Genomic DNA, 25069 nt, shown 5'->3' with positions numbered 1-25069 from the left:
AGAAACTCAGGCCTTGAAGAAATGGATTTGAGGGAGCTTATTATTAGTTTGAAATTGGACGTGGGAGGATTGAAAAAAGAGCTGGAAGAAAAAAATCAATACAATTGATGGGAAATTAGAAAAATTAGAAAACACAATGGAAAAAAATGAAAAAGAAAATGAAGAAATAAAGGAAAAATTAACAGAAGTCTTAGAAGGAGACAGATAAGAAAGTACAAGAAATTAAGAATAAGAATCAACAAATGGATGAGATGGTGAAGAAAATTAGCAAAGAACAAAGGGAACAAAGAAGAGAAATGGACAAATTGAAAAAGGAGATGGAGGAACAAAAAGCAGTCCAGGAAGCTACTGGTGATGCGCTAGCAATGATACAGATGCAGATTAAAGAGAAGACCTTGAGATTCAGAAATGTTCCAGAAGAGGAGAAGGAGGATATTTGGAAGAAGATGACTGAAACTTTAGCAAAGTGTATACATCTACAGGAAAAAGACATAATAGAACAAACAGAGAAAATCTTCAGAGTGAACTCAAGAAAAGCAAAAATGAACAAATGGCTGGCAGACTGCATCATTGTATTCACATCGAATTGGATGAAAGATAAGATCCTCCAAGTAAAGAGTAAGAACAAATTAACCATAGATGGAAAGGAAATAATAATTTTACAAGAAGTCCCACCTAGGCTGTTAAAAAAGAGACAGCAATTCCAATTTCTAACAAAAGCACTAAGGGCCAAATCAATATCCTTCAGATGGGAATACCCAGTGGGGATTTCCTTCAACTTCAAAGGAAAAAGAAGACGATTTGAGACATTTGAGGAAGCAGATATGTTTTGGAGGAAGTATCGAGGAGAATTAGGAGGCGGGAAAAGCGAAGGAAGAAATGAGGAAGGAAGAAAGGGAGAGCTATCGGATGAGGCGGAAGAAGAAGAAAGAGCTCAGCAAAGGGTGGAAGGATAAAGAACTACGCCAGTGGTAAAGAATCAGACCAATAACTATTACAAAACCCTTCTCCTTTACCACTGCAGATAATTTAAACTCTTTCCACTAACTTTATAATTTTTTAACTAATATAGAATGAAATTTAAATTGTTATCTTGGAGAGGCAGAAGTGGGACCTTGTTTGTTTACAAGAAACCCACATCAATACTAAGCATAAAAGACTATTGGTTAAACCAAAGTTAGGGGAAGAATTCATCGCATCTGATGTAAGAAAAAAGAGGGGGGGTTGGAATGTATGTTAAAAGCAAATATGAACCAGAATTGTTATATGAAGATAAAGAGGGGAGGATTGTAATAGTCAAAATATCACTAGAGGGGGAACCAATTGTGGTAGCGGGAATCTATGGATCAAATAAAAGAAAATCAGAATTCTATGTTAAAGTAAGATCATTATTAATGGAATATATAGATATGAGAATTATTGTGTTAGGGGATTTAAATGGAGTAATGGAACCAGAATTGGATAGATCGCAGAAGAAGGGGGGGGGGAATGAAGGGAAGTTGCCAAAAAGCTTTATGGAAATGGTAAAGATTTTTGATTTAGTGGATATATGGAGATATAAATATCCTGTCGAAAAGGAGTTCACATATTTCTCAAAACCAAACAATTTGTATAGTCGAATCGACAGTATATGGATTACTAAGGATATGACAATTGAAGCAGAGAATGCCAAAATATTACCAAAAACACTTACAGATCACAATCCAGTATCATTAACTCTTAAAGGAAAAGAGGAGAAAGGGGGAAAAGGTGGAGAATGAATGTTTTCTTATTAAAAAATGAAAAAGTAATACAAGGAGCCAGAAAGTTGATGAAAGAATATTTTGAAAACAATTGGAGGAAAGGGACAGATGTTAAAACAGTGTGGGATGCTGGGAAGGCAGTTGTTAGGGGATATTTCATACAACAAAACTCAATAACATATAAGAATAAAGAAAAAAAAGAAAAGGGAGCTTTTAGAAGAAATTAAAAGGAAGGAAAAATTGGCCTATGCAAGCAAAAATAGAGATTAAATCAAGAAATTAAATTACTGAGAGTAGAATATAATAATATTATAGAACAGGAGGTAGAACAACAAATCAAATTTTGGAAATATAAAAATTTTGAATGGGCAAATAAACCAGGCAAGATCCTTGCCTGGCAATTAAAGAAACAAAGAAATGAAAAATTAATAAATAAAATAAAAGTAGAAGAGAGGACAATAAGGGATATGACAGAAATTAAAAAAGAATTTGAAAAATATTACAAAAAATTATATCAAAAAGATGAAGTGCCAATAGAAGAAATAGAGGAATATATAAAGAAAAATAAATTAATAGAGATAGCAGAAGAAGACCATAAATTATTAAATGAACCAATATCAACCGTAGAAATTAAGGAATCAATTCAAAAATTAAAAATAGGGTAATCCCCAGGTCCAGATGGCATACCAGCAGAATACTACAAAGAAATGTTAAATGAATTAATCGACCCACTAAAAGAAGTAATAGAGGAAGCAGTAGAGAAGGGGAATATTCCAGACTCTTGGACTCAAGCGTATATAACGCTCCTGCCAAAACAAGGCACGGATTTGGAATCTGTCTCAAATTATAGACCCATTTCATTGTTAAATTCGGATTATAAAATTTACGCAGGATTATTGGCTAACAGGTTGAAAAAAATTATAGGAAAAATAGTACATAAAAATCAGGCTGGATTTGTGGAAGGTAGACAGATAAAGGATAATATTAGAAATATAATAGACATAATGGAAATCTACAAGTAAGAAGAGATAAACAAGCAGCCCTGATTTCAATTGATGCGGAGAAGGCTTTCGATAAAATCTCATGGGAATTTATGAAAAAACTATTAAAAGAATTGTGTCTAGGTGAAAAATTCCAAAAAGGTATAAATGCAATATATGACCAACAGAAAGCAAAAATTATAATTAATGGAGAGTTTGGAGAAGAAATCAACATCTTTAAAGGTACAAGACAAGGATGCCCCCTATCCCCAATGTTATTTATAATAGTATTAGAGGTTCTATTAAAGAAAATAAGGCAGGACAACCAAATAAGAGGAATAGCGGTTGGTGAAAAAAGATACAAGTTAAGATGATGTTATGATCACAATAGAAAATCCCCTACAATGTACACCTAGAATATTGGAATGCATAAACGAATATGGCAGATTAGCAGGATTCAAATTAAACTATGGGAAAACCAAAATACTAGTGAAAAATATGGAAGAAAAAGATAAAGTGAAATTACAAGAAATTACAGGATTGGAAATTAAAAAGAAAATAAGGTATCTTGGAATAAATTTAACAACAAACACTAGATTTAAGTAATGAGAACTATGGGAAAACATGTGTCAGGGAACTGCCATCGGAGCCAAGGGTGGTGGTAAGGCTCTTTAATGACGCTGGAGAGGGAACCAGCAAGGAGAGAGAGGGAGCGTCCGCTGGGGAAGGAAATAGACGTGATGCCAGGGAGAAAGGGGAGGCTGAGGGAGCTTCGGAGAGAAGGCTCCAGGCCTCTTCCAGTGAAGCCAGCGGGGAGAGCACAGGACCTCCTCTTGGGACGCCCACTCTGCGCAGAAAGCTTCCGCGCAGAGAAGCTAGGCGGCGACTTGGTGTCAAAGAACTTTTATGTTGGAAGAAATTCAGGAAACGCCCACTGACGGATTCTGCCAGTGATTGAGACAGTCACGGAGTGCTGACTGTCCAGCCAGGGGAAAGTTTTAACCAAACTACTCAGCTTGGAGCAGTTTGCGCCTTACGCACAAGCAACCCCAAACCCCATTACAACATGGAATGAAATAAAAAATGACTTGCAAGTATGAGGAAAATTAAATCTTTCCTTACTAGGGAAAATATCGGTAATAAAGATGAACATATTACCAAGGATGATGTTTTTATTTCAAAGTATCCCAATACTAGGAGGAGATAAATGTTTTAATAACTGGAAAAGAGATTGGCTAAATTCGTATGGTCAGGGAAAAAGCCAAGAATAAAACACAAAATAATGATAGATAAGAAGGAGAGAGGAGGATTTGGTCTCCCAGACATGGAGTTATATCATGATGCGGTGGGTCTGACCTGGCTAAAAGAATGGATCAAATTAGATGACTCGGATGTATTGGATTTAGAGGGAGTAGAGACGAGATTTGGATGCAATGCCTATCTAATAGATGAAAAAGTCAAAGTACATAAAGGCTTCCTAGGGCATATAGTCAGAAAGTCTATATATAAAATATGGGAGAAACATAAAAGACTCCTAGAACCGAAAACTCCCTGGTGGGCATCGCCAGCAGAAATTGTCGCGGTGAAAAAATTAAATATGAAAGAAAATTGGGTTACCTATAAAACTGTATTAAAGGAAGAAAACGGAGAATTGGAATTAAAGGATTATACAGAAATTAAAGCTCATATTAGTGATTGGTTCCAATATATTCAAATTAAGTATAGATTAGCAAAAGATAAAAAGTTAGGATTTGAAAAAGAAATATCAAAATTCGATAAATATTTAATACAAGAAAAATAAAAAAATATATCTAAATTGTATAATCTGATCTTAGAGTGGGAAACAAAGGATGAATTGGTTAAAGCATCAATGATTAAATGGGCGCAAGATATTGGGAAAAATATTATGTTTGAACAATGGGAAAAATTGTGGAAAGAAGATATGAAATTCACTATGTGTTATATACTGAAAGAAAATTACCTCAAAATACAACATAGATGGTATTTAACACCTGAAAGAATAACAAAAATGAATAAAAATTGTAGCGATGTCTGCTGGCGATGCAACACTGGAAAAGGAACTATGATACATATATGGTGGAATTGTTTAAACATCAAACAATTTTGGGAAATAATATATAACGAAATGAAAAAAATGTTTAGATATTCATTTAGGAAAACACCAGAAGGTTTTCTATTGGGAATAGTACCAGGAAGCCTAAAGGAAGAAGACAAGACCTTATATTTATATGCAACAGTAGCCGCAAGGCTATTGATTGCGAAAAACTGGAAAAGTGGTATTGTACGGACAAAAATAGAGTGGCTTGCCAAATTATTGGAGTACTACAATATATCCAAAACAATGGGAGAAATTGGAAGGTTCTCAAAAGAGAAGATAGATAGGGACTGGAAGGTGTTTAAAAGATACTTGCAAAACCATATCGAAAAATCAGAACTCCTATTAGAATAAACAAGTTCTGTTTGAAATACTGAATAAGATGGATAGCAATGTGTAATAGAAAAAGAAGTATGAAATTAGGCTAAAGGTGTGTGAAAGAAAGTAATAGAAGTGGAAAGAAATTGCAATTGAGTAGATTGGAAGTCTAACACAAAGGTGGGGTGAGGGGTAAGGGATGGTGGTGGGAAAAGGAATTATTGGTGGGATTGAGTGTAAGTATGTTTGAACACTTTTAAGGATTGTATGAAATGTATGTTTGTATGCTTGTATATCTGTAATATATGTGTATTAATGAACTATTTTAACAATAAAAAAATTTAAAAAGAAATCAAATGTACAGAAAATAAATCTGAAAACTTTTTACTACCTTCAGAACTTAATATAGGCAGCAATTGTTTGCTGCTGTCCTAAGCCCACTTAATTTGGAGTAAGTCCTATTCACATTAATGGATCTTACTTCTGAGTAAGTGTTATGGGCAGGCAGCAAGCAGCCCTGAGCAAACAGAATGGCTGCCTGGCTGCCTAGCCAGTGTGTAACCAAGCATTACACTGCAGTCAAACCCATTTAAAGTGCTGGTTTTGACTTATAAAGTCTTAAAAGGTTCAGGACGTCAATATCTCAAGGACTGCCTCTCCCCATATGAACCTACCCGGACCCTGCAATCTGAGGCTTTTCTTCGTGTGCCTTCTCCACAATGGGTGGGAACATACATATACATTACAGCATATATAAAAACATACTAAAACATCAAACATTAAAAACTTCCTAATACAGGGCTGCCTTCAGATGTCTTCTAAAAGTTAATGTAGTTCTTTACTTATTTGACATCTGAAGAGAGGGTGTTCCACAGGGAGGGTGCCACTATCGAGAAGGCCCTCTGCCTGGTTCCCTGTTCCCTGTTACTTTGCTTCTTGCAGTGAGGGAACCAGCAGAAGACACATGGAGGAGGACCTCAGTGTCCAGGCTGAACAATGGGGGTGGAGGCACTCCTTCAGGTATACTGGGCCAAGGCTGTTTAGAGGAAATGAGTTTAGTATCTCATTTACACTTCTGCAAATTTTTATTCAATTTTATGAACAAGTTTTCTATCTGCAGTCATGCTTGTAATGGATGTGACATGATTTGAACTTATGTGTTTTGTTGATGCTTTATTAAAAATCTCAGGTAAGTACAGGTAAGTGTAATTTTTTTCATACAGCAGATAAAAATTTCAATGTGAACTGTTTGCAAAGGAAATGATTTCTAATAATTTAAAAAATGCTTGAGTTTTCTATAACAGATGTGGCACTGTTACGTAACGGATATGACAAGCAATATACCAGTTTTCACCTTTTATTATTACTCAAGCAATCAATATTCATTGTAAAACAAGAGATAAGTTATAATTAAACAAAAACTGAGTAAAAGTTGCATTAAACACTGACAAAAATATGAACCATAAAATATTGTCTGATGTAAGCTAACGAGTGAGGAATTTTTTTATTATTACATTTATTTTAAACTTAGTGTGAATGGAAGCAGTTATTCTGGTGGCCTTGGATCATCATTTGATGAACTACCATCTTCAGAAGGGTCACTGTACATATGTTCATTAGTCCTAGATGTCTCGTTAAGTGTGATGCTAATTTGTGGCACTTCAGCATTTGCTGTTTTTCTAACCAGTACAGTGGTGCCCCGCAAGACGGAAAACCCGCTAGACGAAAGGGTTTTCCGTTTTGGAGGCGCTTCGCAAAACGAATTTCCCTATGGGCTTGCTTCGCAAGACGAAAATGTCTTACGAGTTCCTGCGGGTTTTTTCCCCTCCCCCCCTTTTTCTAAGCCGCTAAAAGCCGCTAATAGCGCTAAGCCGCTAAGCCGTCAATGGGCTTGCTTCGCAAGACGAAAAAACCGCTAGACGAAGAGACTCGACGAACGGATTAATTTCGTCTTGCGAGGCACCACTGTATATGATTTTCATCGTAGGGTTGAAAGTGGTGGGATGTTTGGATGCCAGTCACGTTGGTGACATTATTCCACCTCTCATCAATAAATGGTGTGTCTGACTTCACTTTCTTTTGAGTAACAAACAAGATGTGCTTCTGTCAACTTTAAATTGTACAAGTATTATTAAGGGGGAAACGAACATTGGGGGGGAAAACAAAGTTACAAGTCCTCATGCCTGCAGAGAAAAGCTATATTTCACCAATGTTTTTAAATTTTTTTCTATTAAAAATTATCTTTTAACTTCTTGCATTGCATAGGTGTTGAACCTCTGAGAAAGCAGCCTCCGAAATTCTGGGTCAGGCCTCGTTTTGAACCCATACACTTTGTAGCTAGCAACACTCAAGATGGAGGAATGGAGCCACCTTCAGAGAACCAAGTGCAGGTGGCCAGTGAGAACATCACAACCCAGCAAATACAAAACTATGCCGATCGGGTTTTCAGCAGCTTCAACATGCTGGATGGGGGCACTCATTGTTCCAGTTCAATGAGTTTAGGTTATGGAAGTAGCCAGGCTAGCCAGACACAAGCCAAAGTAGTTTCTAAAAGCAAAGACTCTTCTGGTAGTGGTGTTGCAGCGGTTTCGGTGGGGGCTTCTCTTCTCCAGGCCACCTCTGAAATGTTTCCCAAGTCAGTTCTAACAGCCAAGCAGTGTTTCATTAACAAACTTGTAATGGCAGTCCACAAGAGTCTTGCTAGCTTTGATGTTAGCAGTGGGACAGACAAAATTAACTACACTTACCTCTTGACACGGTCCATACAGGCTTGCAAGACAAACCCTGAGTATACTTATTCTCCCTTGAAAGATCTTTCCCCTGGGGATTTTCCCAAAAACAAGAAGCTCCTAAAAGATGGCTTTGCTTGTGAGGTGAGGTGCCAGAATGTGTATCTGACCACAGGGTATGCTGGCAGCAAAAACGGATCCAGGGACCGAGCAACGGAACTAGCAGTGATGCTGCTGCAAAAGCCCGTGGAGGTTAAAGTTGCCCAGCGGAAGTTCAAGAACACCACCCAGGAGGATTTAGTGCTGTGTGAGAGTGGCACATCTCCCCTTGAATTCCCGCCAGCTCTCAAGCAGCTAGATGACTTTATTGCTGCCATGAAAGAATGCACACCTGGGCAGCCAACCACCAACATACAGCAGGGTCCCAGTTCAGCCAAACATTGGACTAACTTTGTTCTCACAGAAAACGCCAGTGATGCCATTGGGATTCTGAACAATTCAGCTTCCTTTAACAAAATGACCATTGAATACAAATATGTCCTGATGCCAAACCGCTTGTGGCACTGCAGTGTCTATCTACAGGACCACTTTTTAGCTGAAGGGTATGGCACAAAGAAAACCAGCAAGCATGCTGCGGCAGACGAGGCACTGAAAATTCTCCAGAAGACCCAGTCCAATGCTGGGGTCACCAAAGCAGTCCATGTTCAGAAAGTTGGTGAGGCTGCCCGAGATTCTGCCAAGAAGAAGGATCTGAAGGACCTTGTTGTATATGAGAACTCCATGAACCCTGTGTGCACGCTGAATGACACAGCTCAGTTCAACAAGATGACTGTGGAGTACGTCTTTGAAAGGATGACAGGGATGCGGTGGAAGTGCAAGGTATTGCTGGAAAATGAATTAATAGCTGAATCAATTGGAGTCAAGAAGACTGTCAAGCATGTTGCAGCTGAAGAGGCTGTCAAAATCCTGAAGAAAACCCAGCCAACAGTTGTCAACAACCTGAAAAAAGGCACTATTGAAGATGTAATCTCAAGGAATGAGATCTGTGGGCGATCAGCAGAAGAAGCATTGAAGCAGCAGATCAAGGAAGATAACATTGGGAATCAGATTTTAAGGAAAATGGGCTGGACGGGTGGCGGCTTGGGCAAAAGTGGAGAAGGGATCCGGGAGCCGATTGCTGTGAAGGAACAGTTCAAAAGGGAAGGGCTTGGGCTGGACATTGAAAGGGAGTTGAAAATCACAAAGAAAGATATTGAACAGATCATCCAGAATTATGCCTTCTCAGACAGTAAAATTGATCTGACTTTCTCGACAGAATTGACCAATGATGAACGCAAACAGATACATCAGATCGCCCAAAAATATGGTCTTAAGAGCAAATCCCATGGCCAGGGTCGTGATAGATACCTGGTGGTTAGCCGAAAGAGGCGCAAAGAAGAATTGCTAGACCAGCTAAAGCAAGATGGCCAAGTTGGACATTATGAACTCATTATGCCACAGGAGAAATAAGCCCTAAGGGCCATCCGTTTCTTCTGAGGATGTCCAAACTGAGGCTGAATTCTCCATTAAACACAGCAAAGGCTGCATATTATGTGAAAAATGATTATAAACTATTTTACTTGCTCATTTAGTTTTTAAGCTTTATTTTAAATACTTTAACTTTTAAAATCATAGTTCTTTCCAAATATATGTAGTGCAATCTGGATAACTTTAGTACAGTTTACCTGTTTTATGCAATTTATTGGAAATGGCTTGTGGTAATGGCAGAAAATCAAGTCAGAAGGAAAGTTCATACACCATTTAAAAACAAAAGCATGAGAACTTCCGGTTGATCGCTACTCACGAACCGATGCATCTCCTCCACTCTCCCGCACTGGGGGAGAACACATTTGGTAGCGGAGCTAAGAAGGGGGGGACCAAGGCTACGGGAACCCCAAAGTCTTGGAAGGGGATCCCGAGATGAAATGGAATTGCTGTGGTGCAGAGAAGAGGACCCTTGAATGGCAGGGAGAGGGAGAACTTCTCGGGCACTAGATCCAGTGATCCTCTGCTGCCGAAAAGCCCAAGTACGCGGGTATGTAAGAGGCTTTACTTCCGACAGACTGAAGCACACCTAACTGATTAGCCTACACAATCAATGAATTTGCTACCTAGTGATTAATAAAGGAATTTATGCAGTACAATGTGCTTAGAAGAAATGAAGGCTTTCCGGAATTTTTTTTTTATTTGACAATGAGCTACAACGGAATGATTTGAGATGAAGGACGTCTACTCCATTAAAAAACCCAAATTATTTGTGCCTTATTATACTGATGCTATGAACACTTTATGAATTTATATAAATATTAGCGGTGCGACAGAGATGCAGAGAGGAACAAACTGAAACAAAAAGAGATAAAGAAAGAGACATTCCCAACAAGGGGAAAAAAGAGACCAGCAAGAAGCAGAGAGACTCCGCAGAACATATATAATTTTGTTTCATTTTTATATATCCTTGGTAGCTGACTAGGAAAAAAGGGGACAAAGCAACTAAGAAGAGGTAAGGTCAGGATTCCATCCACCAGGCAACAAAAAATAAGAAGTTGTTTGCAGCCTGTGGTGGTTGCACAAAGATACACTGACGGCTGAGTGGTGGAGTGGCTTATAAAGCCGGAATTTGCCAAACATCTATCCACCCTTCTCAAGAGTTACTGTGCAAGGCAGTCCCTATTCCCAGTTTCCTCTTGTTGGTCACTGTGAAGTTTAGGCTGGACTGATTGTGTATTTGCTGACTCATGCAGTCCGACATCTTTTTTGCATCGCGAAACGGAAATGAACTGGATCAAGAGACACTGAAAGCTTAAATTGAAAACGTAGACAAGTGAGTGATTTTCCAAGGGCGACATCTATCGAACAAAAATCTGCACCTCACCGACATCTAAGACTGAGCTTATTGGAAGAGTGACACCCAGTGGCTGCTCAAGAGTACTACACTGTGCTTTTTCAAACTGAACGTGCTCCTCTGCTGTCTATTACTCTTTTACCCTTACATACTCCTCACTCTCAACCACATTCCCCACTTGCCTCCACTCAGCTTATTCTATTTATTATAATTCCCCTTTCCCCTCCTCCTTCTCTTCTTTCTTTCTTTCTTTCTTTCTTTCTTTCTTTCTTTCTTTCTTTCTTCTTCCTCCTTCTATTCGTGTGTGTGTGTGTGTGTGTGTGTGTGTGAGAGAGAGAGAGAGAGAGAGGGTGTGTTTCCTACTGAGTGCGTGTTATTCTATATATTTGAATGAAAGTCATCTTATGGAGTTACTAAAATGTATTTAATCGAAGCCTAGAATTGGTACTAATGTTTAAATTAAGACAGAATCAGTGATTGTAAGATTGGTATTAATTTGAATTATTAGAGAGGGTTGATGGTGTGTTTTTTATTGAAAAATGGTGGAAATCAATTGAAACCCAGGGTGTAATCAATTTTTAAGGTTAATTAGTGAATCGGGGTAATCTATTTTGAATCATTAGGGGAAATTAATAGTAATGAATAATAAAAAGCCTTCACATCCTGGCCCTTCAGTAGTTTCAGCATCTCAAATTAGGAGACGTTCTGCCAATGATCTGGACTCGACGCTAGATATTAGAATTAATTTTAGGCTTAAGATATTCAAGATTTAAAAAACAATGGTGTTTTTTCAATTTTTTAAATTAATTTTCCCAATTTTTGACAAATACAACATAACACAAAAGGGCAAAACATATAGAAAACAAACAAACATAGAAAATGTCTTCCAGTCCAAATCTAACCTAATATCCATTGTTAGGTGACTTCCTCAGAGCCTTCCTGACTGATTTTCATTAAGACTCATTTTAGCAATTTTCCAATATACATTTTCTAATATAATTAACTAGTTCAGATTACTAACTTCCTTACTTTTCATCATGTTCTCAAACCATGTTGTTGTCTAGTCGTTTAGTCGTGTCCGACTCTTCGTGACCCCATGGACCAGAGCACGCCAGGCACTTCTGTCTTCCACTGCCTCCCGCAGTTTGGTCAGACTCATGTTTGTAGCTTCGAAGACACTATCCAACCATCTCGTCCTCTGTCGTCCCCTTCTCCTTGTGCCCTCCATCTTTCCAAACATCAGGGTCTTTTCCAGGGAGTCTTCTCTTCTCATGAGGTGGCCAAAGTATTGGAGCCTCAGCTTCACGATCAGTCCTTCCAGTGAGCACTCAGGGCTAATTTCCTTAAGAATGGATAGGTTTGATCTTCTTGCAGTCCATGGGACTCTCAAGTGTCTCCTCCAGCACCATAATTCAAAAGCATCAATTCTTCGGCGATCAGCCTTCTTTATGGTCCAGCTCTCACTTCCATACATCACTCAAACCGTAATATTATACAATTCCATATCTCTTAATCCTAAGACAATTTAATACTTGCAAATATGTCTACTTATAAAATTATATTTAGCTAAATAATCCTTAAATTTCTTCCAATCTTCTTGATATTTCTCCTCCCTCTGATCGCGGATTCTTCCAGTAAGGTCTGCCAGCTCCAGAAAGTCCAACATTTTCATCTGCCAATCTTCCACCGTAGGTATTTCTTGTGATTTCCAGTTTTCGGCTACTAAAATTCTCGCTGCAGTTGTGGCATAGAAAAACAATATAACATCTTTTTTTGGCATTTCCATTCCTATTATCCCAAGTAGAAAGGCTTCTGGTTTCTTAATAAATGTATATTTCAACATTTTTTTCAATTCATTATATATCTTTCCCCAGAAGTCTTTCACCTTTGGGCACGTCCACCACATATGGTAAAAGGTACCTTCTTTTTCTTTACATTTCCAACATAAATTATCATTCATTTGATAAATCTTTGCTAATTTTCCTGGGGTTACCATCTATGCATCATAATATTTTCTTTGAACACGGTACATGCAGTGAACTTGACCCCCTTCTTCCACAACTTTTCCTAATCTTCCATCATTATATTATGGCCAAAAACCCTTGCCCAATCTGTCATCACAGATTTCACTTGTTCATCCTTTGTATGCCACTCCAACAATAAATTATACATTTTAGACAGATTTTTAACATTAGTATCTAACAACTGCGTTTCCAGTTTGTTTTTTTCCTTTGCAAAACCATTTTTCTTGTCCAACTTAAATAGTTCATTGATCTGGTAATATTGAAGCCAAGATTTAAAAAACAATGTAAATGAGAATGCAACAATGACAGAAGAAACCTTGTCTCGATGGGGGGGGGGGTCAAAATTGATGAAAATCACAAAACTATCAACCCAGGTGAAAAATTTGATTCAAAAAAACTCTGAATTAACCAAAACAGTGCAGGACCTTAAGGGAAAAACACAAAATTTAGATGAAGCTCACAAAAAAAAAATACAGAATGAAAACTGAGATAAAAAGGGAATGTGATAAAATAAAGAAAGAACCAGCAGACTTGAGGGCAATCCAGGAAACAACTTTGGATTCCATAGCAATGCTGCAGATGCAGAGAGAGAATACACTGAGATTTAGAGGTTTACCGGAGAATGCAGAGGAAATAATTGAACAAAAATTTCCTAAAGAACTAGCAGCATGGTTAGAACTGGAGGAATCAGAAGTAATACCAAAAATAGAAAAAACCTTTAGAGTCAAGTCAAGTGTAGCCAAAGTGAACAACTGGCCGCCAGATTATTTAGTTTCCTTTAATTCTATGGACTTTAGAAATAAAGTTCTTCAAACTAGTAACAAGATGAAACTAAATATTGAAGGAAACAACATTATTATTCACAAAATTATCCCAAATTGATTGATAAAAAGAGACAATTATAAACCTCTAGCTGAGGCCTTGAAAGCAAAGGCAGTGGACTATAGATGGTAGTACCCCGAAGGCATCTCCTTTTTCTTCAAAGGTAAATGAAGAAAGTGCATGTCAGCACTAGAAGAGAGAGCTTGGAGGAAAGAGACAACTTGGGGGGGGGGGGGAGCCAGAGGAATCGGAGTCAATGGCCACAGCAAACAGAAGCTAATCTGGGAATCCAGCTCAGAAATTAAGTAAAAGTTTCTGGTGTATATTGAGAAATTTTGGTTGCGTTGATATTTTCTTTTTAAATTGCTGTATTATTGGTTGGAAATAAAGTATGGATCTTAAAATTATTACTTGGAACGTGAATGTCCTAAATGAAAAATCAAACAGGAATAAGGTAGAACATATTTTGGTAAAGCAAACATATGATTTTATGTGCCTCCAAGAGACTCATGTTGCGAAAAAACATAAAAGAGTATTAATCAATAAAAGATTAGGACTAGATTTTATTTCATCAAATAAGGAAGAGGGGTGGTGATCTATGTAAGACTGCAGTTGGAACCTAAACTGCTTTATAACGATGAAGAAGGTAGAATAGTGATTGTTGAGGTAAAGATCAAAACTGAAAAAATAACTGTTATTAGAATATATGCACCAAAAGAAAGGAAAGCGGAATTTGATCACTCTCTGGAAGAAAAAGCAGTAGAATACCTTTGGGACAAAATCATTTTACTAGGTGACTTCAATGGAGTAGTCAATCCGGGCATGGACAGAACAGCAAAGGAAAAAACCATTGAGACAAGATAAACTCCAAGCCTCCTTCTTTCATTTAATAGACCTCCTGAATTTGAAAGATACCTGGAGGTTTAAACATCCAATAGAGAAAGAGTTTACTCATTACTCGGATTCCCAGAAATCAGATAGAAGAATAAACGCAATCTGGGCTTCTAAAGAATTATTGTGTAATATTATAAAAGTTGAAATCCACCCAAGAACAATCTCAGATCACAACCCAGTATGGGCTAAGTTTAAAGAAGAGGAGGAAAGAACTAAAAGATGGTGACTTAATGAGAGCATGCTGAACGATGAAAAGATAGTACAGAAGGCTAAGCAAACTTTAGAAGAATATTTTAAATTTAATTTAAATCAAGGAACGGATATAAAAACGGTTAGGGATGTGAGTAAAGCGGTCTTAATAGGTTTTTTTATCCAACAAAGTGCTTAAAGGTAAAGGTAGCCCTGACCATTAGGTCCAGTCGTATTATCAATTTGAAGGCATGTCAAAGTGCAAGTAGATAAATAGGTACCGCTCCAGCGGGAAGGTAAACAGCGTTTCTGTGCGCTGCTCTGGTTCGCCAGAAGCGGCTTAGTCATGCTGGCCACATGACCCGGAAGCTGTACGCCGGCTTCTTCGTCCAATAAAGCAAGATGAGCGCCGAAACCCCAGAGTCGGTCACAACTGGACCTAATGGTCAGGGGTCCCTTTACCTTTTTATTGCAGAATTAAAAGGACAAGTAAATGAAGTGAGGACCAAGACACAGTCTTTGGATGACTCAGTTTTAAAAGTTCAGAAAGAAATCAAGGAGAGATAAGGACAAAACCAAACAAGAAGTAGCAGAGTTGACAAAACTGCATGAAGAGATCTTGGACACTCTTGCTATGCTTGAAATGAAGCAAAAGGAATTGAATTTGAGATTCAGAGGCGTGCCGGAACAGGAGGGGGAAGATAGTAAAAGCAGATTAATCATTGAAATTGCAAAATGGTAAAAAATGAAATGAAATTGTGGCATTTACAATTGATAAAATATTTAGAATTAAAATGAAATCGACTAAAGGGGGGGGGGAGAAATCTCAGGAGACTGTCTATTTTTTTTCCAATTCTAGACAAATGGAAGATTTAATTCTAAGGACAAATCAAGAGAAAAAACTCTGCATAGATTAAAGGATTATCATAATTTATAAAGAAGTCCCCCAAAGATTTAGGAATAAACACCAAGCTTACAAGGACTTGGTTGATGTTCTAAGGAAGAACAAAAGGAGGGGATCTCCTTTTATAAAGACAAGAAATTCAAAATGAAAAACCCACAGGACATTGCAAAATTTTGGAGGAAGTATGCAAAGGAGCTTGGGGAAAAGCAGAACGAAACACTAGCACTGGGAGAGGAAGAAGAAAAAGATTTGGATGAAGAAAAAGAAGAATCATAAAAATTAAAAATTATTTTAAATTTAAGCAACATCACAATGGGGCTGAAAATTTTAACATGGAATGTGAATGGACTAAATAATAAAGTGAAAAGAAATAAAACTGAACATGTATTAAAGCAAAATTTAGATATAATTTGTTTACAGGAAACTCATGTTGCAAGGAAACAGAAGAATTCTGACAAATAAGAGATTGGGTAAAGAATTTATTTCATCAGATGTTAATAAAAGTAGAGGTGTAGTTTTGTATATAAGGGATAATTATGATCCGCAGCAAATCTTCAAGAATGAGGACGGGAGGATAATTGCGGTACAGGTCACATTGCAGGATGAGAAGTTGATTGTAGTAGGAATCTATGCACCTAATGAAGGGAAATCAGAATTTTATAAATCATTAGAGGAGAATTTATTTGAACATATGGACCAAAAAATTATATTGATGGGTGATTTTAACGGGGTGGTCTCAATGGAAATGGACAGGACGGAAATGAAAAGGGATACAAATCAAGGGAGATTACCCAACTCATTCTTTATGTTAGCAGAAAATTATGATTTGATTGATATATGGAGGTTGAAGCACCCATTAGAAAAGCAATTCACTCACTTTACAGAACCAAATTAAAGTTCAGGAAGAATTGATTATATGTGGACTTCCAAGGACTTGACACCAAGAGTTATGAAAGTTGAAGTTCTTCCAAGAACTCTCTCAGCTCATAATTCAATAATTTGGGAGTTGAAAGGTATTGAGGAAACTTCCTTCAGGTGCAGAATGAATGACGGCTTCCTAGATCAGGAGGTTACAAAGAAGGCCCTGAAAGCACTTGCAGATTACTTTGAGATAAATTTAAGTAAAGGTACGGACTTGAATACTGTGTAAAGAGGCTATGAGAAGCTTCCTAATACAACAAAATGTTTTTAAAAGGAATATAAGAGAGAAGAAGAAAGGAGATTTTAAAACAAATTATGGAAAGTGGAAAGTAGTTAGCAAAAAAGAACTGGGAATAAAGTTAAGCAGAATATAAAAATGTTGCAAGCCCAATTTTCAATAATGATAAATCAAGAAGTTGAATGGAAGATAAAATTTCTAAAACAAAGGAATTTTGAATTTGCCAATAAACCTGGTAAACTACTAGCGTGGCAATTAAAAAAAGAGTAAAGCAAAATACAATAACTAAATTGAGGAGAAATTAATAGAAAATCAGAGAGATCAGGAAGAATTTCCAAAAAAATATAAAAATTTATATAAAGCAGAGAAATTTAGTAAAGAGAAAATAGAGTACCTTGGGAGAAATGGACTGCAGAAGATTCTGAAAGAAAAGAAAGAACAGTTGAATTGCTTGGTAACCAATGCAGAAGTACAGATGGCTATAAAGCAACTGAAAATTGGAAAAGCTCTGGGACCTGACAGATTTACAGCAAAATATTATAAAGCTTTAACAGAACTATTGACAACCCCTTTAAAGGAAGTAATGAATAATATATTGATAAATGGTAAAGTTCCTGAATCCTGGAAGGAGGCATATATCATACTGATTCCAAAACAAGACACAGATCATTGACAAGTCAAAAATTACAGACCTATATCCTTATTAAACAATGATTACAAACTTTTTACTAGTAACCTTGCAAATAGATTAAAATATATTTTGATGGATGTGATTTATGAAGACCAGGCTGGTTTTCTTCCTGGCCGGCAGATGAAGGACAATGTAAGAAATATAATAGATATTCTGGAATATCTTGAGGCCAGGAATGATGAACAAGCTGGGTTAGTATTTACTGATGCAGAAAAAAGCATTTGATAATATTTCTTGGATATTTATGATAAAAAATTTGGAATCGATGAATATGGGCGACTCCTTCCTTAAAGGCATACAAGCTATTTACACTGAGCAAAGAGCAAGACTAATAGTGAATAATGTCTTGACAGATAATATTTACACAACCAATGGAACTAGGCAGGGGTGTCCGTTGTCACCTTTATTGTTTACTACAGTCCTAGAGATCCTAACAAGGAGGATAAAAATGTGTGGAAAAATAACAGGTATAAGAGTTGGAACTAAGGAATACAAACTTAAAGCCTTTGCAGATGACTTGGTACTGACAGTAGAGGAACCACTAGAAGTTTTAGAAATGATTGGTGAATTTGGACAGTTAGCAGGCTTCAAATTGAATAAAGCCAAAACGAAAATGATAGTTAAGAATTTGGATAAAGAAAAGACTGTAGAACTGCAAAGTAAGACAGGAATAACAATTGTAAAGAAGGTGAAGTATTTAGGAATTTGGATGTCAGCAGAAGCTATTAATTTATATAAGGATAATTACATACCGACATGGAATGAGATTAAAAGAGACTTAGAGGTGTGGGCAAGGATGAAACTGTCCCTTTGGGGCAGAATATCCGCAATGAAGATGAATGTTGTACCCAAGATGCTATTTTTGTTTCAAACAATCCCAGTGACCAGCGGACTGAGACAATTTAAAGATTGACAGAAAGTGCTTTCAAAGTTTATCTGGCAAGGGAAAAAGCCTAGAATTAAATATAAATTACTTACAGATCTTAAGGAGAGAGGTGGATTTTTACTGCCAGATTTAAAAATATGGAAACAACAGGACTTACCAACGATCCAGGACTGGTAGACAAAGATGTTGGAATATGCTGAGTTGGCGAAATTGACTGGGAAAATCCAAAACCAGTGGGACAAAACGTTTCACAAAGACTGCAATAAGTTCGTAGAGTATTGGAAAGATAACTGTGAACATCTAACAACACTGATAGGACTATAGTTTATAGAAAGCACCGATTTACAATAAACATTTTGTGATTATCAGAATTGAATAGAGAGTAAAGAGGGGAAATATGAAAAGCAATTGTGCTGCCAAATGCAGCAGTTCTTTCAAAGAATATCAGGACAAAAGGAATGAGGAGGTGGAAGGGGAACCAAAACAGTTTTATTAACAAACAAACAAACATACAAAGCAAAACATAAAACATACCCGACAGGGGCCACCCAATCTCCTCTTCAGCTTCCCGGAGCCCCCAGGTAGAGCAGCAAGAGAAAGACCCCGACCGTCGGTCTCCCAGCATCAGGTCCTTTGATCTGGGCAGAAGCTCACTGCCCCCACCACCACCACCTATGGCTTTTATAGTCTGCCTTGATGTAATCAAGTGCACCTGGCATTAATACAGAGCGGCTGAGAGTCTCCCACTACCTGCAGCCGGCATCCAGCCAGCACTTGCAACACAGAAGAACCCAATAAACTCCTGACAGGTGTGTGAAACACAAGAATCCAACTGGGGATGTTAAAGGGAAAGGGACATGCCACCTAACCCCTCAAAATACAGTTGTCTTCCACATTTCCACTACATTCCACCCCATGGCATGTTCCATTTCCTTTACATCCTTGGTTTCATTTGGGTGACAGTGTTCCACTTCTTCTGGACATCGTTCTTATCCCTTGCCCCGTTCTGTTCATGCGCTTGTCCTGGGTGCCTGGGAGCCATTGTCTTTGGGAGAAGATCAGTTGCTCATCATTAAAGGCAGGCTTGTGCATGTTCGTGTGGGATACTTAAGAGATCCTAAATGAAAGAAACAAAATTAATACTAACTAATAAACATTTAAGGTAACTCTGAAAATGAGTTTTATCATTCTCTTTGCTTCAGTTTAGCATAATCCAAACAAATTGGAGCGCTGGCTTGGGATAGCAGCACCCAATAGGTGGCCCTTGGGCCCCTACCAATTATTTCCCCTGGTTGGTCAGACCGGTTGGGATACACCACCCATACTTTTTGTCCTGCCATGAAATCTGAATCTGTTGATTCAGACTCTTTGCTACCTTTGTTTGTAGGCTGGTTTGGACCGGCTACTCCCTGGATAGTTGGTATCCTTATTTTTCACAGATAAGTTGAGCTATTTTCTGTCCTGTGGGGAGAATCACATCTTGCACACCAATATTATGCAGTAGTACTTTTATTTCATCTTGGTAACCAGTATCCACCACCCCTCCTAGTATCTGGATGCCCTTGAGGGCCAGCTCCAACCGCGGTGCAATTCGCCCATACATACCAGGAGGCACTGCAATCCCTATGCCTAAGGATACTGTTACCTGCCCTCCAGCTGGTACCACTACTTCCTCAGGCGTGATGAGATCTGCTCCTGCACTATCAGGCATTGCCCGGAGGGGTAGCTTACCGTATGGCTGAACCTTCCATACCTTGAGGTGGGTTACTGGTAAGAATTCTCCTTGTGAGCTCATTCGCTGCAAAGTCCAGCACACAGAGGATGACTGTTCAAATTCAGCTTGCTCAAATACCTTCCCCCACCCCTTTAACGTGTGGGTAGGTGTTAGCTGCTTAATTTTTATGGGGGCGCCTCCATTGCTGGGGATTCTCTTAGGATTGATGGCTGCAGCGCACCACACTCTCTCATTTCCTTGGTATCCAGGAAATGGACTTTATCCAATTTGACCACAGAATTCTCTTGCACCTCCTCCCCTGTAGGTGTCAGTGCTAGCACCTGCTCCTGCAGTGCACTGACTCCCTGAGGCCCTACCCTTGCTCTGTTGGCAATGTACCATTTCCACTTAACAATTGAGGACTGCTGAGCCCGTCCTACTCTCGGACTAACAGATTCATCCTGAACCCATGCCATGATTGGAATGGCAGGTCTTAACATTACTGGGTCTTGCCCAGTTAAGCGCTCAGTGTCTACCAAGGCCCAGTAACAGGCAAGAAGCTGTTTTTCAAATGGAGTGTATGATGCAGTGGGCAATTTCCTTGACCAGAACCCTAGAGGAATCTGCTTCCCTTTCTGGCCCCCTTTGCCATAAACTCCAGACAGCAATTTCCTTATCTGTTGACACTTGCAATTCAAAAGGTTGCCCTTTTTCATAGGGTCTGAATGGCATGGCAGTCGCTACTGCGGCTTTGGCTTCAGCTAAGGCTTTCCCTTGCAGCTCCCCCCATTCAAACTGGGCCTTTTTCCTTGTCACATTGTAAATTGGCCCCAATATCTGTGCCAAATGGGGGATATGCTGCCTCCAAAAACCCCACCAGCCATTGAGCCTCCTATTTGGAGCGTGGAGCCTGCAAAGTGGCAATTACATTGAGGGTTTTCTCAGGAATATGCTGCATAGGTCCTGCCCAGATCACTCCTATGAACTGCACCTGTCGTGCTGGTCCCTGGATCTTTCCGGGGTTAATTTCCCACCCTCGGGCTTTCATGTGGTCACTTAAAATGGCTAGGCCCTGCTGAACCTCCTCTTCTGTAGGTCCTGATAGCATAATATCATCAATGTAATGGGCCATAAACAAGGTAGAGTTCAGTATAACTTCCTTTAAGTCCCTAGGCACCACCCCATGGCATAGGGTGGGACTGTGCATGTACCCTTGTGGTAAAACCTGGAAGGTGTACTGCCTGCCTTCCCAGGTGAATGCAAATTGATCCTAGGACTCAGGGGCAATTGCTATTGAGAAGAATGCATTAGCCAGATCAATTACGGCATACCAGGTGCCAGCATTTTTCTATCTTAAATAATTTTTATTAACAGGTCAATCAAATCACATTATTTCCAAATCACATTAATTCCAAATTATGCAGCCAGATTTTTAAATTTTGTTGGGGGTACCCATACTTCAAGCTCTGAACGGGTCCAAGCATCTCTTATATTGCTGCTTTAATTAGACAGTTCTATCCAGTTCTGTCCAGATAGTCTCTTTATTACTTTCTTCATCTTGTTGTTGTTATCATATATTCCTTTCTTTGCGATCTCTGATAATCTTCACAAGCGGGTTGGAAACAAACATCCTCTGTGTGGGCTTTACACTTCCAAAAATCATATCACATAGGGACAGATGCCATTCCACACTTCCGTAAAGAATTTATCCTCGGTCTGTCCTTTAATTTTCCCAGGCTTGCTAAATATATCACAGAGGGCTCTGCCAGGTTAGATCACATTCCAATCATCATTCGCATTCCGATGATCCTGGTCCTCCTCCCCCCATCTTTCTTAGACAAGCCTGTTTTAGCGAGACGCCATTTAGAGCTGCGTCATAAAATTTTCCTCCGTACTCCGATGTTTACCGATCCTCTCTTTTAATCAATAATTCACTCCACACAGTTCTTAAATTCCTGCTTGTGATTAATAACATGCAACAATCTTCTTTCTGGGGTGGAGGGTTATTAATACTCACATAAGGCAAAGAAAATAAAAGTTTTTTCCTCCACCCCCCTCCGTTTCACTCCAAACATACCAATCTCTTAATGGTGGTTCATCACTTGATTTATTTGTCCCATCCGTCTCTCCGATCACAGAGATCCATTAATCAGCAGTCTTATCTCCCGAACTTTGCTTGATGTATGTGCTTTAGCTTCTTTCCAATTATGTTTCCAATTATATTTCCGAGCTAAAGCGAACCAGCACGTGCTAATTGGAGACAGCGTCAGGAAGAGCCGACTTCACCGAGGGCTCGTGCCTTCTTTCGATTCCGGGGGTGCATTATGGACACCGCTGGCAAGGCAGTCCCCCCCATCTCCTTGGGGGGTTGGGAAGACTGCATACTTCCCATAGCAGCCTCTTAATTACCTCGTGTGGGTCGGAGAGATGTTATTGTCGGCCATCTTCCAATGCGCCACCTGGTGGCCCCCTGGCTCAAAGCACCAGCATTTTTCTCTATTTGTTCCAATAAGGTCACTATGTCTGGCACAGCTACAGCCAGTGGCGGGGCATGCTTATTCAATTGCCGATAATCAACTGTCATTCTCCACGTGCCATCTGGCTTCTTCAGTGGCCGTACTGGAGAATTAAAAGGGGAGACCACTGGTCTTAGAACTCCCACTTCCAGCAATCCCTGAATGGTTTGCGATATCTCTTTATGCCTCCCCCCGAAGTCGATATTGCTTTACATATACCACTTTTCAAGGTGGTGGTACTTTTAATAGGGTCCACTTTGCCCTTCCCAGCATTATGGCCCGAATCCCAAAAGAGAACTGACCCCATGGGGTTTGAAATTCTCTCCCGTTCAATAAATCTATTCCAATGATATATTCAGGTACATGAGAGACTAACACATTTGCCCCAAAGGGTCTAGACTTTCCCAAAGCTAGACATACTGCCACCTGAGTGGTACGCTCTTACCCATCCCCATAAGCATTGATATAAACTGTGGCCCCCTGATGCTTATCGGGGTTGCCATGTATCAGGGTTACCTTGGCCCCAGTATCCATGAGGGCCATTACATTCTGCACATTTGTTCAAGACCAATATATGGTCAGAGGTATATGAGGGCGCTGATCTCCAAGGATGGCTGTCTTTATTAGCCTTACCTCCAGAGTTTTGCCACCCCCCTAATCCATGGGCTGTGGTATCTCCCACCCCTGGGCCTCCTTCCAAGAGGGATAAAATGTCTCCTCTGGTGGGACGGCTCCCCTTACTTGAGGATTGCTGTCTATCTCCCTGTGACCATCAGCACACCTCTGCTTCCACATCTTATATATCTTCGTTGTTGCAATACCATCAATGTCTACTTTAGGCACTCCTGCCTTGAGAAGCTCCATGAACATTTGCCCCCATGTTATCTTACTAGCCGGCTTCTTGTCTTGCCTACTCTTGACTTGTTGAAACTTCTCCCCCTCTCTTGCCGCATGTGCCTGGGGCTTGGTGACACTTTCCCTGTGGATCTCTCCTAGTTGACTTAACAACACAACTACCTCCCCCACTGCTACCCCCTGTGCCGGTCCAAGCAGTACTAACGGGACCTCGCATGTGGGGAGCGGCACCCTTCATTACACGTGCTCTCATTCCTGCGGTAAAACGCTGAACATCCGGCCCTGCAAACCCTTGCAAGTAAAGTCCAGTCTGCATAACCATCCCTCGCAACTGCTCTACTGCTTCATCAATTGTTTGCCATGGGGGCATCTGTTCCTCCCAGTCCATTGCAGCAGGGTATCTAGTCCGGACTGCATGTGTTAAAGGGAAAGGGACATGCCACCTAGCTCCTCAAAATACAATTGTTTTCCGCTTTTCCACTACAGCAATTAAAAAAGATAATTTAAGGTAATCATGGACTGGGAGGGAGGGGAGTCGTGTGTTAGTGAGAGCAGAATATAATGTGAAAAATTTGAGTATGTTCATCGTCATCGTTTAGTCGTGTCCGACTCTTCACGACCCCATGGACCAGAGCACGCCAGGCACTCCTGTCTTTCGCTGCCTCCCGCAGTTTGGTCAAATTCATGCTGGTAGCTTCGAGAACAGTGTCTAACCATCTCATCCTCTGATGTCCCCTTCTCCTTGTGCCCTCCATCTTTCCCAACATCAGGGTCTTTTCCAGGGAGTCTTCTCTTCTCATGAGGTGGCCAAAGTATTGGAGCCTCAGCTTCATGATCTGTCCTTCCAGTGAGCACTCAGGGCTGATTTCCTTCAGAATGGATAGGTTTGAGTATGTTATATTTATATAAAATGGAAACTTAATAAAAATGATTAAAAGGAAAAAAGAAATTTCGAATTTGCGAATAATCCAGGCAGACTTCTGGCCTGGCAATTAAAAAAGAAACAGGACGAAAGAATTATTAATAAAATTAAAATTGATGAAATGTGGATCCAAGACCCGAAGGAAATTAGTAGGCACTTTGCCAATTTTTATAAAAAAAGTTATATAAAGAAGGACTGGAGAAAATTGAAAAAATGACCTATTATTTGAATAAAAGCAAATTACTCATAATCCCCAAGGAGAAAATCTCTACATTGAATTCCCCAATAACTGCTCTGGAGGTGCAGCAAGCAATCCAAAGATCAACTATCTATTATTTAAAAAATTAGAGGAATCACTATTCTTACCTATGAAAGACATAATGAATGATATTTTCATAAACGGAAGGCTACCGAACTCGTGGAAAGAAAGTTTTATCATCCTCATCCACAAACAAGGAACTGATCCCTCAAATTATAGACCTAATGCCTTGTTAAATAATGATTATAAGATTTTTGCTGACACCATTGCAAACAGGCTAAAAACAGTTCTGAAAGAAATAATCCACAAAGATCAAACTGGGTTCCTCCCAGGACGTTATATGCAAACCAATCTCAGATGTGTGATCAATGCTTTAGAATACAGTACCTTGTTTATAAAATTGATAAACCTGCTGCTATTATGCTGGTCGATGCCAAAAAGGCATTTGACCATGTTTCTTGGCAGTTT

The 25069-nt window shown here is 39.2% G+C and overlaps 1 protein-coding gene and 1 long non-coding RNA gene across 2 annotated transcripts in view; one reads left to right on the top strand and one right to left on the bottom strand.

Moving 5' to 3' along the window:
- The window catches only part of LOC309333201 (NF-kappa-B-repressing factor-like), a 40229-nt gene extending 29243 nt beyond the window's left edge, over positions 1-10986 (top strand). The window contains exon 3 of the mRNA XM_081846604.1: positions 7422-10986. Within this exon, the coding sequence (XP_081702730.1) occupies positions 7422-9394 (1973 nt within the window). The 3' untranslated portion in view covers positions 9395-10986. The remainder of the gene's footprint in view (positions 1-7421) is intronic.
- Positions 1-25069, bottom strand: part of LOC309333278 — a 332363-nt gene that overhangs the window by 99345 nt on the left and 207949 nt on the right. The gene's annotated exons all lie outside the window — the stretch shown is intronic.

Source organism: Podarcis erhardii, assembly GCF_964252035.2.
Source record: "Podarcis erhardii genome assembly, chromosome: W".
Lineage (NCBI taxonomy): Eukaryota > Metazoa > Chordata > Lepidosauria > Squamata > Lacertidae > Podarcis > Podarcis erhardii.
This window is presented reverse-complemented; position numbering and strand designations above follow the sequence as displayed.